At 40.1% G+C, this 14,485-nt stretch overlaps 1 protein-coding gene across 10 annotated transcripts in view; it reads right to left on the bottom strand.

Moving 5' to 3' along the window:
* The window catches only part of EEF1AKMT2 (EEF1A lysine methyltransferase 2), an 80,722-nt gene extending 68,212 nt beyond the window's left edge, over nucleotides 1-12,510 (bottom strand). For 3 of the 10 annotated variants that reach the window (XM_064269203.1, XM_064269202.1, XM_064269204.1), the window contains exons 1-4: nucleotides 12,353-12,500; nucleotides 10,983-11,048; nucleotides 9,664-9,778; nucleotides 7,461-7,535 (exon numbers count right to left, since the gene is read on the bottom strand). In XM_064269203.1, coding sequence (XP_064125273.1) covers nucleotides 7,461-7,535; nucleotides 9,664-9,778; nucleotides 10,983-11,048; nucleotides 12,353-12,462 — 366 coding nt within the window. In that variant the 5' untranslated portion in view covers nucleotides 12,463-12,500. Of the gene's footprint in view, nucleotides 1-1,320; nucleotides 1,466-2,186; nucleotides 2,706-2,744; nucleotides 2,805-7,460; nucleotides 7,536-8,703; nucleotides 9,344-9,659; nucleotides 9,779-10,982; nucleotides 11,049-12,352 lie in introns of those variants that run through there. The other 7 variants (XM_064269208.1, XM_064269209.1, XM_064269210.1 and 4 more) reach the window with 7 other exon arrangements.
* Between the last annotated feature and the right edge of the window lie 1,975 nt (nucleotides 12,511-14,485).

Below are 14,485 nucleotides of genomic sequence, written 5' to 3'. Positions count from 1 at the left end.
TGGACATTACATTACAAAATGGACCAATTCCTCAAAAACCACAAACTACCCAAACTCACAAAAATGAAAAAAGATAACCAGAATAGCTTGTTAACTGCTAAAGAAATTGAATTCATATTAAAAGCCTCCAGAAGAAGAAATTTCCAGGCTAAACAGTTTCACTGGCAAGTCCTACCCAAAGTTTCAAGAAGAAATAACACCAATTCTACTCAAGCTTCAAAAGATATGAGAAGAAATACTTCCCAACCCATTTGATGTGGACAGTACTGCTCTGGGACCAAAACTAAACAAAGACAGTACAAGAAAGTCAAACAACAAACAGACCAATATCCCTCATGAACACAGATGCAAAAATCCTTGACAAAATATGAACAAACTGAATTCAGTAATACAGAAACAGAGTAACTCTATGACCAAATGGGTTTTATACTGGGTATTCAATGTTGGTTCAATATTTGAAAGTTACTCAATATAATCTATCACATTAATAGTCTAAAGAAAAGAAACCTCATGATCGTATCGATTCAAGAAAAAAAAACAAAGACGAAATTCAACATGATTATAGAACTGGAAAGGAACTTCCTCAACCTGATAAAGGGTATCTAGTGTAACTAGGAAAGAAAAAGAAATAAAAGATATACAGATAGGAAAGGAAGAAATAAAACTGCCCATATTCACAGATGGCATGATTGTCTACATAAAGAATGCCAGGGAATCCACTAAAAAAGTTGCAGAACTAATCAGCACAGTTGCAGGATACAAGATCAACACATAAAAATCAATCCTACTTCTAGCAATAAACAATTGGAAACTTAATTTCAAAAAGCAATGCCATTAAAATAGCTCCAAGAATAAATAAATAAATACAAAGACATAAACCTAAAAAATATGAACAGGATCTGTATGCTAAAAAACACAAAGTGCTGATGAAAGAAATCAAACAAAACCTAAATAATGAAGAGATATACCATGTTCATGGGTTAGAAAACTTAAGAGTAAAGATGACACTTCTCCTCACATTACAGACTTGGCTCAATTCCAATCAAAATCTCAGCAGAGATTTTTTTTTGTACATGCAGATACATACATACCCAGTGCCTCTGAGTCAATTCCGACTCATAGCGACCCTAGAGGACAGAGTAGAACTGCTCCAGAGTGTTTCCAAGGAGCAGCTGGTGGATTCGAACTATTGACCTTTTGGTTACCAGCCAAGCTCTTAACCACTACACTACCAGGGTTCCAGATATAGATAAGTTGATTCTAAAATTTATTTGAGTCTGACTGAGACTAGAGGAATCCCGGCGGTCACGGTCCCCAAACCTTCTGTTGGCCCAGCACAGGAACCATTCCCGAAGACAACTCATCAGACATGGAAGAGACTGGACAATGGGTTGGAGAGAGATGCTGACGAAGAGTGAGCTACTTGTATCAGGTGGACACTTGAGACTGTGTTGGCATCTCCTGTCTGGAGGGGAGATAGGAGGGTAGAGAGGGTTAGAAACTGGCAAAATTGTCACGAAAGGAGAGACTGGAAGGGCTGACTCATTAGGGGGAGAATAAGTGGGAGTATGGAGTAAAAAATAAATAAATAAATAAGCTTTTATGTGACAGACTGACTTGATTTGTAAACGTTCACTTAAAGCTTAATAAAAATTATTAAAAAAAAAAAGACAGCAATTTGAAAATGGAAAAAAAAAATTTATTTGAAAAGAGAAAGGGTCTAGAATAGCCAAAACAGAATTAGAAAGGAATAAAGTTGGAAAAAATCATACTATCTAACCAACTTTTAAGATTTAGAACTGAGCTAGATATCAAGACAGTGTGGTAATGGCAAAAAGGATAGACATGCTTATCAATGAAACAGAATTGAGTCCAGAAATAGACCCACACAAATACAGCCAAGTCACTTTTGACAAAGGTACAAAGGCAATTCAATGAAGAAAGGATAATCTTTTCAATAAATGCTACTGGAACAATTGGGCATCTATACAAAAAAGAAAAAAAAAGATTCTCAATCTAAACCTTATGCCTTATACAAAAACTAATTCAAAATGAATCACAAATCCAATGTAAAAAATAAAACTATAGAACTTCTAGGAGAGAAAAAATTAAAAAAACAGAAAATTTCTGTGACCTGGGATTAAGCAAGGTTTTCTTAGACATAACACCAAAAGCATGATACATACCTAAAAGAAAAACTCAAAAAATTGGATTCCATCCATATTAAAAACTTTTGCTCTGCAGAAGATTCTGTTAAGAGGATGAAAAGACAAGCTACAGATTGGAAGAAAGTCATTTGCAATCACATATCAGATAAATGACTCGTATCCAGAATACATAAAGGATTCTCAAAAGTCAACAGTAAGGACAAAAAATTAAAAATGGGCAAAAGATTTGAATAGAAATTTCACCAAGAATAATATAAAGATGGCAAATAAGCATATGAAAACATGTTTTTAACTCAGCAGCCACAATCACAGGTAGTCCCCAACTTACAAAGTATCTGAGTTACAACAAACTGCACTTAGGACAAAGCTCTGTTGTTTTTTCATTTGTTTGTTTTTTGGGAACATCTTATCATTAGTTACGTGTACTATATACAACGTAGCAGCACAAACTTTGCTGACGTAATATTCTCTGAGGTTTACTCACTGATGTTCAAAGATCAGATTTACAAAGATACTGAGAATAAAAGGCAATAATAACGAAAACTAAAAAAAAAAAAAAAGAGGTATTCGACTTACGTCAGCACCAACTTACACCACAGTCACTGGAACAGAGCCTCTCCGTAAGTCAGAGATTACCTGTAAAACCATAAGGAGACACCAGTACACGTATAGTTTGTGCACGGAGTTGTCAGGAATCAGGGGCCAACTTGAGGGCAGCTTACAACATATACATATATCAGAATGGCTGAAATTAAAAAATATTGACAATACCAAGTATTGACAAGGACATGGAACAACCAGAACTCTCATACACTGCTCATGTATACAAAGTAGGAACGTAAAATGGTACAACCACTCAGGAAAAGTTTGACGAGTTCTTATAAAGTTAAACATAGATCTACCCTAGAGAAATGAAACTTGAAAAACTTGTACACAAATGTTTATAGCAGCTTTATTCATAATTGTCAAAAAGTGGCAACAACCTAAACGCCCTTCAATGAATGAATAAACAAACTGTGACACATTCATACAACAGAATAACTCTCAGCAATAGAAAGAAATGAACTACTGTTGCACGCAAAAACGTGCATAAACCTCAAAAGCATTATGAGTGAAAGAAGCCAGTCTCAAAAGGCTGCACACTGCAGGATGGCATTTACATGACATTCTGAAAAGATAAACCTAGTTAGAGAGAACAGATCAATGGCTGCCAGGAGCAGAAGGTACAACTACAAAGGAATAGTATGAGGAAGATTTCTGGATGGTACTGTTCCATCTCCTGACTGTGGTGGTGATTACGTCAATCTCTAGATGCACTAAAATTCACAGAAATGTATGCAAAAAAGGGTCAGTTTTACACCTTAATTTTTTTAACAGGATATGATAAACAATTTTATTCCAATAAATTTAAAATTTTAGATAAAATGAATAAATTTCCTGAAAAAGAAAGCTGACACACAAAGAAAAAAAAATTCTGAATAGTACTAAATCTATGAAAACTGAATTTTTAATTTAAAACATTCCCAACAAAGAAAATTCCACATCCTGAGGATGTCATCATATTCTTCAAACATTTAAGAATGAGACAAAGCTAATCTTATACACATTCTTCTAAAAAAAGATATTTTTCATCTCATTTTATGAGGCCAGCATAAGGTTGATATGAAAACCCTACACAAAAATTGAAAGAAAAGAAAATTACTGACTAGTCTCTCTTGTAGAGCTATATAAATCCTAAACTAAATACTACCAAAACAAATCCAATAATACTGAAAAAAGATAATATACCGCAATCAAACTGGGTTTACTCCAGGAATGGAAGTTTGTTTTAACATTTAAAAATCAATCACTACAATTATCTCAATAAAAATGTCCAGTGAAAAAAACTGAGGATCCTTCCCTCAAAGTCAATTAACTTAACATTAATAAAAAAGAAAACTCATTTGATCATTTCAATAGAAAAGAACGCAAGTGATAAAACTCAACTATTCACAATAAAAACACTTAACAAGCCAGAAATAGGCAAAGGAAATACACACTTCTCCAGAGAAGACATTCAGGCAGCTAACAGACACACCAGGAATAGCTCAAGATCACTAGCCATTAGAGAAATGAAAATCAAAATTATAGTAAGATACCATCTCACCCCAACATTACCGGCACTAATCAAAAAAAAAAAAAACAGAAAACAACAAATGTTAGAGAGGCTGCAGGGAGACTGGAACTCTTACACACTGCTGGTGAGAATGCAAAATGGTACAACCATCTTGGAAAATGATATAGTGATTCCTTAAAAAGCTGGAAACAAAAATACCATATGATCCAGCTATTCCACTCCTAGGAATATATCCTAGAGAAAGAAGAGCCGTCACAAACTGGCTATTCCACTCCGAGGAATATATCCTAGAGAAATAAGAGCTGTCATGAACTAACATATGCACACCCATGCTCATTACAGCATTACTCACAATAGCAAAGAGATGGAAACAACCTAAGTGCCCATCAACAGATGAATAAACTATGGTACATACACACAATGGAATACTACATAACAACAAACAACCAATGATGAATCTGCGAAACATCTCACAACATGGATGAATCTGGAGGGCATTATGCTAAGTGAAATAAGTCAATCGCCAAAGGACAAATACTGTATGAGATCACTATTATAAAAACTTATGAAAAGGTTATACACAGAAAGAAACAATCTTTGACGGTTGTGAGGGAGGAGAGGCGTGAGGAGGGAAAAACACTAACTAGACAATAGATAAGCGGTAACTTTGATGAAGGGTAAGACAGTACACAATACTGGGGAAGTCAGCACAAGGCAAGGTCATGGAAGCTTCACAGACACATCCAAACTCCCTGAGGGACCGAATTACTAGGCTGAGGGCTGGGGACCATGGTCTCAGGGGACATTTAGCTCAATTGGCATAACACATTTTATAAAGAAAATGTTTTACATCCTACTTTGGTGAGTAGCATTTGGGGTCTTAAAAGCTTGTGAGCAGGCATCTAAGATGTTCCACTGGTCCCAACCTTCTGGAGCAAGGGAGAATGAAGAAAACCAAAGGCACAAGGTAAAGGTTAGTCCAAAGGACTAATGGACCACAACTTTCACAGCCTCCACCAGACTGAGTCCAGCACAACTAGATGGTGCCCGGCTACCACCACCCACTGTTCTGACAGGGATCACAGTAGAGGGTCCCGGACAGAGCTGGAGAAATACGTAGAACAAGATTCGAACTCATAAAAAAAAAGATCAGACTTACTGGTCTGACAGACTGGTGAAACCCCCGAGAGTATGGCCCCCAGACAACCTTTTAACTCAGTACTGAAGTCACTCCCAAGGTTCACCCTTCAGCCAAAAATTAGATAGATCTAGGGCAAATAATAACATACACGAGGGATGTGCTTTGTAGTTCAGTCATGTATACAAGACTAAATGGGCACAGCAGCCCAAAAGCAAAGATAAGAAGGCAGGAAGGAACAGGAAAATTGATGAATAGAAACAGGGAATGGGGGGGAGGGGGGGAGGGGGGAGGGGAGAGTGTTGCCATATTGCTGGGTTGGCATCCAATGTCACAAAACAATTCATGTATTAATTGTTTAATGAGAAACTAATTTGCTTGTAAAGTTTCAACCAAGCACAATTAAAAAAAAAAATAGAAAGGAACTTTGTCAATCTGATAGACTATCTATGAAAATCTACAGCTAACATCATATTTCATGGTGAAACACTAGAAGTTTTTCCCTTATCACAGACAATATTACAACAACTATCTGCCTTCACCCTTTCTATTTCAACATCATACTGAAGCATCTTTAAAGCAGCATTTTAACAAACAAGGTGCTAAGATTGGAATAGAATAAAACTATTATTGGCATATGACATTACTATACATATACAGAAAATCCAAAAGCATCTATAAATAAACTATTAGAACGCATATGTGGATCTATAAGGTCACCAAAGAGATCAACACTAAATCATCTGTTGCACTTCCACATACTAGCAATAAACTATTAGAAAATAAAATCTTAAAAGCATAACAACAATTACAACAACAACAAAAAAATCAAACACCTAGGGAGAAATCTAACAAAAGATATACAAGATCTCTACAGAAAAAACTCTAAAATATTCCTGAGAGAAAAGAAAGAAGACCTAAATAAATGGAGGTCTCCATCACGTCCACAGATTCAAACTCAGTAAAGACACAAATAAACAGAGGGCTCCATCACGTCCACGGATTCAAAGACTCAGTAAAGATACAAATAAACGGAGGACTCCATCATGTCTATGGACTCAAAGACTCGGTACCGTAAAGATACAAATAAACGGAGGACTCCATCATGTCTACGGACTCAAAGACTCAGTACCGTAAAGATACAAATAAACGGAGGGCTCCATCATGTCTACGGACTCAAAGACTCAGTACCGTAAAGATACAAATAAACGGAGGGCTCCATCATGTCTATGGACTCAAAGACTCAGTACCATAAAGATACAAATAAACGGAGGGCTCCATCATGTCTATGGACTCAAAGACTCAGTACCGTAAAGGTACAAATAAATGGAGGACTCCATTATGTCCATGTATTCAAAGACTCAGTGCTGTAAAGATACAAATAAACGGAGGACTCCATCATGTCCGTGTATTCAAAGACTCAGTGCTGTAAAGACACAAATAAACGGAAGGCTCCATCATGTTCACGGATTCAAAGACCCGGTGCTGTAAAGTTATAAATAAATGGAGGACTCTGTCATGGCCACGGATTCAAAGACTCAGTACTGTAAAGATACAAATAAACGGAGGGCTCCATCACGTCCATGGATTCAAAGACTCAGTACTGTAAAGGTACAGATAAACGGAGGGCTCCATCATGTCCACGGATTCAAAAACTCAGTACTGTAAAGGTACAAATAAACGGAGGGCTCCATCATGTCCACAGATTCAAAAACTCAGTACTGTAAAGACAGAAATCCTCCCCAAACTCATCTACAGGTTCAAAAGAATCTCAATCAAAATCCCAGGTTTTTTTTTTTTGAAAAGTGGTAAGATGATTCTAAAATTTGAATAAATGTGCAAAGAGATAACTAACAAAAGCCAAGGCAACAGTGGGGGGAAAAATCAAAGCTGGAGTACTGACACTAACCAAATATGAAGATTTATAAAGCTGCAGTAATTGGGATGGCATTGTATCATAAGGATAAACAAAGAGATCAGAGCAACAGAGCAGAGAATCCAAAACCAGACTCAAATATACACAAATATACACAATTACCTGACTTAATGACAGAGGTGTCATTGCCATGCAGTGGGGGGAAGCGTGTCTTTTCAATAAATTATGCTGGGTTATCTACATATTCATAAGGAAAAAAAAAAAAACCTTGACCTCTACCTTGTAACAGACACGAAAATGAGAAGAGACCTAAATGTTAAAAGGAAAACAATAATACTTTTAGAAGAAAACAAAGCAAAAGATCTTTACGACTCTGGGTAGACAGAAATTTCTTAAATAATATTCAAAAGCACTAATGATTTAAATTAAAACAATGATAAACTGAACTTTAGTAAAATTAAAGAACTTTCATTCATCAAAAGATACTACCACAAAAACGAGAAGATAAGCCAAAGACTGAATAGATATTTTTGCAATACAAAGGTGATGTACCCTGAGTTTTTAAAGACCGCTACAAATCAATAAAAAAAAGACAAACCACTCAATTTAAAAATGGGCAAAAAGTTTGAGCACTTCAAAAAGAATAGCTACAAAGCATGGTCAACATCTTTAGTCATCTGGGAAATGAGAATAAAACCACAAGATACCTCTACACACCTATCTAAAAAAAAAAAAAAAAAAACCAGTTGCCATCGAGTCAACTCCAATGCTCATGGTGACTCCAAGTGTGTGAAAATAGAACTGTGCTTTATAGGGCTTTCAACGGCTTATTTTTCAGACGTAGCTATCCAGGGATTTCTTCCAAGGTGCCTCTGGGTAGACTCGAACTGCCAACCTCTCAGTTAGCAGCAAGCGCATTAACTGTCTGCACCACCCAGGGACTCCCACACGCCTACCAGAACAGTTAAAAATTTTTAAACTGACAGGACCAGGTGTTGCCAAGGATGTGCTGCAATTGGCATTTTTACAGACTGCCAGTGGGAGTGTAAACCATTTGAGAAAACTGTTTGGAAGTATATATTTAAGGTACACAAACACATACTCTATGGCCCAGAAATTCCATTCTTAGGTATAACTAAAAAAAAAACCAAACCCGTTGCTGTCAAGTCGATTCCAACGCATAGTGACCCTTACAGGACAGAGTAGAACTGCACCACAGAGTTTTCAAGGAGTACCTGGTGGATTTGAACTGCTGACCTTTTGGTTAGCAGCCATAGCACTTAACCACTAGACCACCAGGGTTTCCCAATTTCTTAGGTAAACATCCAAAAAAATTCATACATATATGTACCATAAAAACATATATTAGAATGTTTATAGTACTATATTCCAATTTATCACATGATTTATAGGCCCTATTTTTTTTTTTTTTTAGGATATGGCGGGTACACTGCTTCAAACTTTCATGCCTTTAGATATCATTTTCATTGCTCGAAATTCTCTCCCTCTTTACATCCCACTCATTCCCCCAACCTTGCCCCTACAATTTCCACCCAGCTTGGATCTTAGCTCCTCCAAAATCCTTCCATATCCCTCTTTCCCAAAGCTGACTGTTGCCTTTTCTATACTCAGTACACATCTATTATTGTACTCACCAAGCTATAGCATAATTGCCTTTTTAGATGTCAGTGCATCCTCTCTTTAGACTGTGAACAACTCGAGTACAAGGTTTAAATCTTCATGCTGCCAGTGCCTAGCACAAGGTTTGGCACATAGCAGTCGCTCAACACATCTCACTTTTTATATCCTTACTAACTGGACTGTAAAAAACCATCTATTATACTTCCTCGACAGGAGCTAGTACAGCAATGAGCACACTATGGGTAACAACAGTGATGGTTTAATTAGCAACTGAATCTGTACCAAAACTCAGTTCTATGAACACAATACTTTTTTCAAACTATATGCTCACCTAAGATACATGTCCTACTGGAATTGCAAAAGGTCATCTTCCTTTTATACACACAGATTTCCATAGTTTTAAGCTAGTAGAGAAGCCAACAGAGATCATTTAGTTGAAACCCTTAGGAAACAGCTAAAGCCTAGAGAAAGTAAGTGGCCTGCTCAAGGTCAAGGTTGTAGCCCGCAGGGTCAAGAGTAGGATGCAGGTCATCACCCGGGGTTCTCCTTCAGTGCTTTCTCACAATCCACGCAGGCTCCTTTTTGTGCCACGTGGCTTCTCAAAGTAAGTGGTATTACTGATTTACTACTTTAGATTTAGATGGTTAATATCCCCAATTGCAGTATTTCTTAAAATTGTCATTTTAAAATTTGGCTCAAACACACGAATACTAAAAGTACCAACAAGTTCAACCAGGAAAACACCATTTCCAGTTCCAATATCAAGTATTGAAGCATCCAACGGGATCTTCTGTTTTTCCATCCACCTTATTAATCGATTCATGCTCTCTTCTCCAAACCTGTTAGAAACAGAAAAACAGTTAATCAAATAACAAAGGGAAATAAGGCATAAGTTACAACTATATTCTATTTAAGCAACTTAAAACTACACTCAATTAAGCCTTTTTTTGAAAGTAGGACGTAATATCTGTGACTGCTTAAGCTTCATATACCAACTGTTATTTGGGAGAAAATACCTCCAAGAATAGAACAGACAAGGTCGGTATGTTACTTATTTATAGTTTTTCTACATCAGCATTAATACTTTTGCATGTTGGTGGCTAAAAATTTTATTTCTTATTGAAGAAGGGCAACTGTAAGATAAAAGTAATTTTTTTGGGGTGGGGGATACTATCAAGCAATCTTTTATTTAAATTATATACATAATTTTTTTTTTTAATTCTTATTTAAAACTATTACAGAGGGAATTTAAAAAAAATTTTTATCAAGTTTTTGGTGAAAGTTTACACAGTAAGTTAGGGTCTCATTTGACAATTTCCACACAAATTGTTGAGTGACAGTTACGTTTATCACAATGTGCCAATATTCTCTTTGTGTTCTGTTTGTTCCCTTTCTGGTATTCTAGTTTCCCTGCCCCCTTGTCTTCTCATCTTTGCTTTTGAGAAACTGTCGACCTTTTGTTCTCATACTGATGATTGATCTTACGGGCAATATCCTTTATTTTGTGTGCCACTCTGCTATTTCCCTAAAAGGCGATCTCAGGGGATACGTTCCGTTTTAGGTTTAAAGAGTGTCTCAGGGAGATAGTCTCTGGGGGTCCTCTATTCTCTACTGTTGCAGTTTATCTGGCTTTTTTTTTTTTAAATAAGAATTTGACTTCTGCTCCATATTCTTCTCCCATTCTATCCAGGACCACGTATTGTGGCCCCAGTCAGAACTATCTGTGGTGGTAGCTGAGCACGTCTAGTTCTTCTGGTCTCAAAGCAGATGAGGTTGTGGTTCTTGTAGGCTTGTTTCTTCTCAGAATAATTTCTTAATACTCTAAATCTGGGTCATTAAAACGGAGAAGAAAGAGAGCGATGCTGTAAATCTACCCACTAATGCTAGAATCACTCCAGAGTTCCCAAAACTTTTAGGCTTTTTTTCTTTGGTAATAATCACCTAGTCTATATGCATACACACACGTATACACACACATACATACAATCATATGAATCATAGTTTCTTTGATTTTCTGTGTATGTGTTGTTTTTTCTAACTTACCAGATTTCTCCTGCATCTCCGTATTCTTGGAAAGTTTGTAGTTCTCTTTGATAAACAGCATCCCAACTATAAAGAACGAAATGCAAAGCGAGATTATTGAATTAAACTGAATTATGGATTAAATGTATGCTTCCAATTCATTGCAGAGTTATTTATGAAAGACATTTAAAACATTATTAGTGTTATCAATAAGAGTTTCTTTTTTCCAATTCATTGTAGAGTTATTTATGAAAGACATTTAAAACATTATTAGTGTTATCAATAAGAGCACATAGCTCAAGCTCTCGAGATCCTTGTGTTCAAAGAATCAAAGACACGGGAAAGCAGAGTAAGTTTAAACACATAAACCACTTAGAACAATTCCTGACACATAAATGCTATATAACATTAAAGCTTAAAGAAAGAAGCGTTTGTCCAAGGAACCCTAATAAGTCCCAGACCCAAGTACTGAACTTGACTGCACAGGCACAGTCTCATTACAGCACACTTAAGTCTCAAATGAGCAGATACAGGATTTTCTGCTAGTACAGTGGTCACTCACAATGGGACTCGCCCAAGACACCCCCACTGCCGTTGAGTCTCTGAGGACTTAGAGCAACACTACTGGACAGAGTAGAGCTGCCCCATAGGGTTTGCCAAGGAGCACCTGGTGGATTCGAACTGCCAACCTTTTTGTTAGCTACGGTAGCTCTTAACCACTATGACACCAGGGTTTCCAAGACAGAATGTGCTTAAAGGTTGTTTTAAGGTTTACATCTTAAACCTTCCAGGCTCTCTCCAGTGCTATTTGTCTCTGCCTCCTCCTGCCTTCTAGCCCTGCACTCAGATTTTCCTACTCCCGTTTAGAATTCTTCTTTTCATTACCATTTGCCTTCTCTTCCTACTTCATCTCTCTGTAATCCCTGCTCCCTCCCACTCCTCCAAGTTGCCTCTTCCCTTTACCGTTACCCACAGCCGTTCATTCACGCACGTATTAATTCATTACTGAATTAATGAGCATTGTTGAGCGTCTGTGTTAGGTCAGATCACTTTCTCTCACCCAAAGGTGCCCGCTATCACCTCGCTCCCTCCGCAGCGGCCCCCCACTTCCACTCCTTCTAGCTCCCAAGTCCCCACACTGGCCTCTACGCCTTTTCAGCCCCCAGCCAGCAGCTCTCCGGGGCCTCTGACCCTTGCCCACCAGCCCTGTTCGTTAGCTGCCCCCAAGCGCTTCGGGTTCCCAGCCTCACCTCACAAGCACCCCAAGCCGGCCCCTCGCGCTTCAGCCCCTTCGCAGCCCCCTCAGCTTCACCCACGGCGGCCCCCAGGCTCTCCTCGGCCCCGGAGCCCCGGGTCCCCATGCCACCCTCCCTGCCCTGTGCCCCACTCACTGCTCTCGAGTCCCCAGCGCCGACGGTGCGAAGCCGTCCTTCCCGGGACTGCCCTCTCGGGACCGCGCAGCAGCCGCAGCGCCACCGCCGCCATCAGAGCCCAGGCTCATCTCCCTGGCGCCGGGGACAGCCGTTGGGGCCTCCACAGAGACGCGGCGCGAGCAGAGCGGACGCCGAGCGGGAGGGCGCCTCTAGGCGGCGGGAGGCCGCCCTCTCTACTGCTCCAGCCCGGCGCCGAGGTCGCGGGGTCGCGGGTACTGCGGCAGCTCGCGGGGGTGGGCTGGCGTCATGACTCGAGGGTCTTCCAGCAGCGGTGGGCCGGGCAAAGCCTCCCACTCCTTCCCCGGGCTCCTCCATCCCTCGTCGAGGTGCCGCCTAAAGGCGACTATATTTGGTGCCTGCTGCTTGTAGGGGCCATTCGAGGTATTGCTTTCTGGAGAAACTGGCGATGGAGAAACCGCACCAAATACCTAAAGCCTACATTGCCCACGCCAAACGCACACATCACCTCATCCCCCCAAATCGCAGGTAGATTTGGGAAGAGGGAGGAAGGGACAGCCCGCCCTTGTCCTTTGCCTTTTGCAGGCTGGATAGCTAACTTCTTTTGTGGCTAGCATATGGCCTCTTCTGACCTGACGTCACTGATGGACATGGGGACTTATGTCCTGGGAAATAAATATCCTACTGGCCCATCACGGGAATCCGTGGAAGAAAGAGCACTGTAGTGGGAGTACAGATGTCTGGATTCTGGTCTCAGCTCTGCCCCTGGCCAGGCGGGTCCGCCTTGTCTGACTTAACCTCCTTGTACTTCCGTTTTCTCCGCTGTATGGGGCCCCACATAGAATACGCTAGAAGATCTCTCCCAACCAGTGGAAGGGATCGCATCCACCCCAACGTCCAACCCCTGGTCTTGTTGTTGTTATGTGACGTCGAGTCGGTTCCTACTCTAAGCCACCCTATTCCTGCACTGCAATGCAAGGACTCTAGGAGCCCAAAGCTTAGGGCTTTTTTTTTCTGTAGCAACAATCAAATACTGGTGGTCCAATGTCCTAGGATCTCAAAGGCCCCTAGCAAGGCTGCCTTCCAAACAAAATGAGTTGTTTCCTAGGCTACAGTTTCTGTTGACTCTGCAGACAGAAGCCTAATAACAAGTCCCTAGAGATAGACAGCATCAACTGCTGCCAAGGGGGCTCACAGAAATCGTGATTAGGACGGCATGTGCCTCTCCTCCTCTACACGATGTTCATCTTCAGGCAACCACTGGTGATAGGTGAATTCATGTTTGCAGTGATTAAAGAACTTAAGGAGGTGCATAAGTAACCTTATCACAGTATCCTAAACCCATCTGATGCCATGGCCAGTTACTGCTATCCCAGGCAAATGATCGTTTTGATCTTCTCTGGACTCTAGATGCCAGAGAAAGTCAGCTTGAGTGTGACTCAAGTTCTAATTAAGAGACATCATGAAAGATAAGGCCTTTTCAACCTGGTATCTTGCCAACACTTAAGATGTTTTTGCTGTGTATGATGAAAGCTATAAACAAGTGTTAGTAAGGAGCCCTGGAAAAATCCACGGTTTACACAGAACTCCATTTCTGGCTCCAGGCAGGATTAATCTGGCTGTTTAGTTCTGAAGGCTGTGTGAGGTACTACCTGTAACCACCCAGGGCAACTGGTTTCTTGGTAGGGTGGAGGGTGGAGGGTGAGGAAGCTCAGTCTGAGCAGAGCTGCTCATCACTCAGGAGAAGCAGGAATGTGCCAAGGAACACAGTCCCTCCCACTGCGTACCCAGAAGAAAGGCAGGAAGACTTTGAGCAGTCTGGGCCCCCTGTCTCCCTCTAGCTCTTCACTTCCCTGCAACCTGGTACCCCGCTCACCTACAGCTCCTCTGAAAATGCCATCTAAGAGTTCCCACACACTTCTCAATTGGCAAACCCAAGAGTCAAGTACTTGACATTCTGCAGCAGTCAACACCGTGATCACAACCTTCTTGAAAGCCCTCCTTGTTTTCCCAACACCACTTGCTTTTAAGTGAGCCAATAAAGAAGGGAGCTAAGCTCCCACGTTGGAGCTGGACTGTCTGGTTCTGGGCCCTGGCCTTGCCATGTGTGATTTCTCAGGACCTCAGATGTCC

This window comes from Loxodonta africana, chromosome 16 (assembly GCF_030014295.1).
Source record: "Loxodonta africana isolate mLoxAfr1 chromosome 16, mLoxAfr1.hap2, whole genome shotgun sequence".
NCBI classification, from domain to species: Eukaryota; Metazoa; Chordata; class Mammalia; order Proboscidea; family Elephantidae; genus Loxodonta; species Loxodonta africana.
This window is presented reverse-complemented; position numbering and strand designations above follow the sequence as displayed.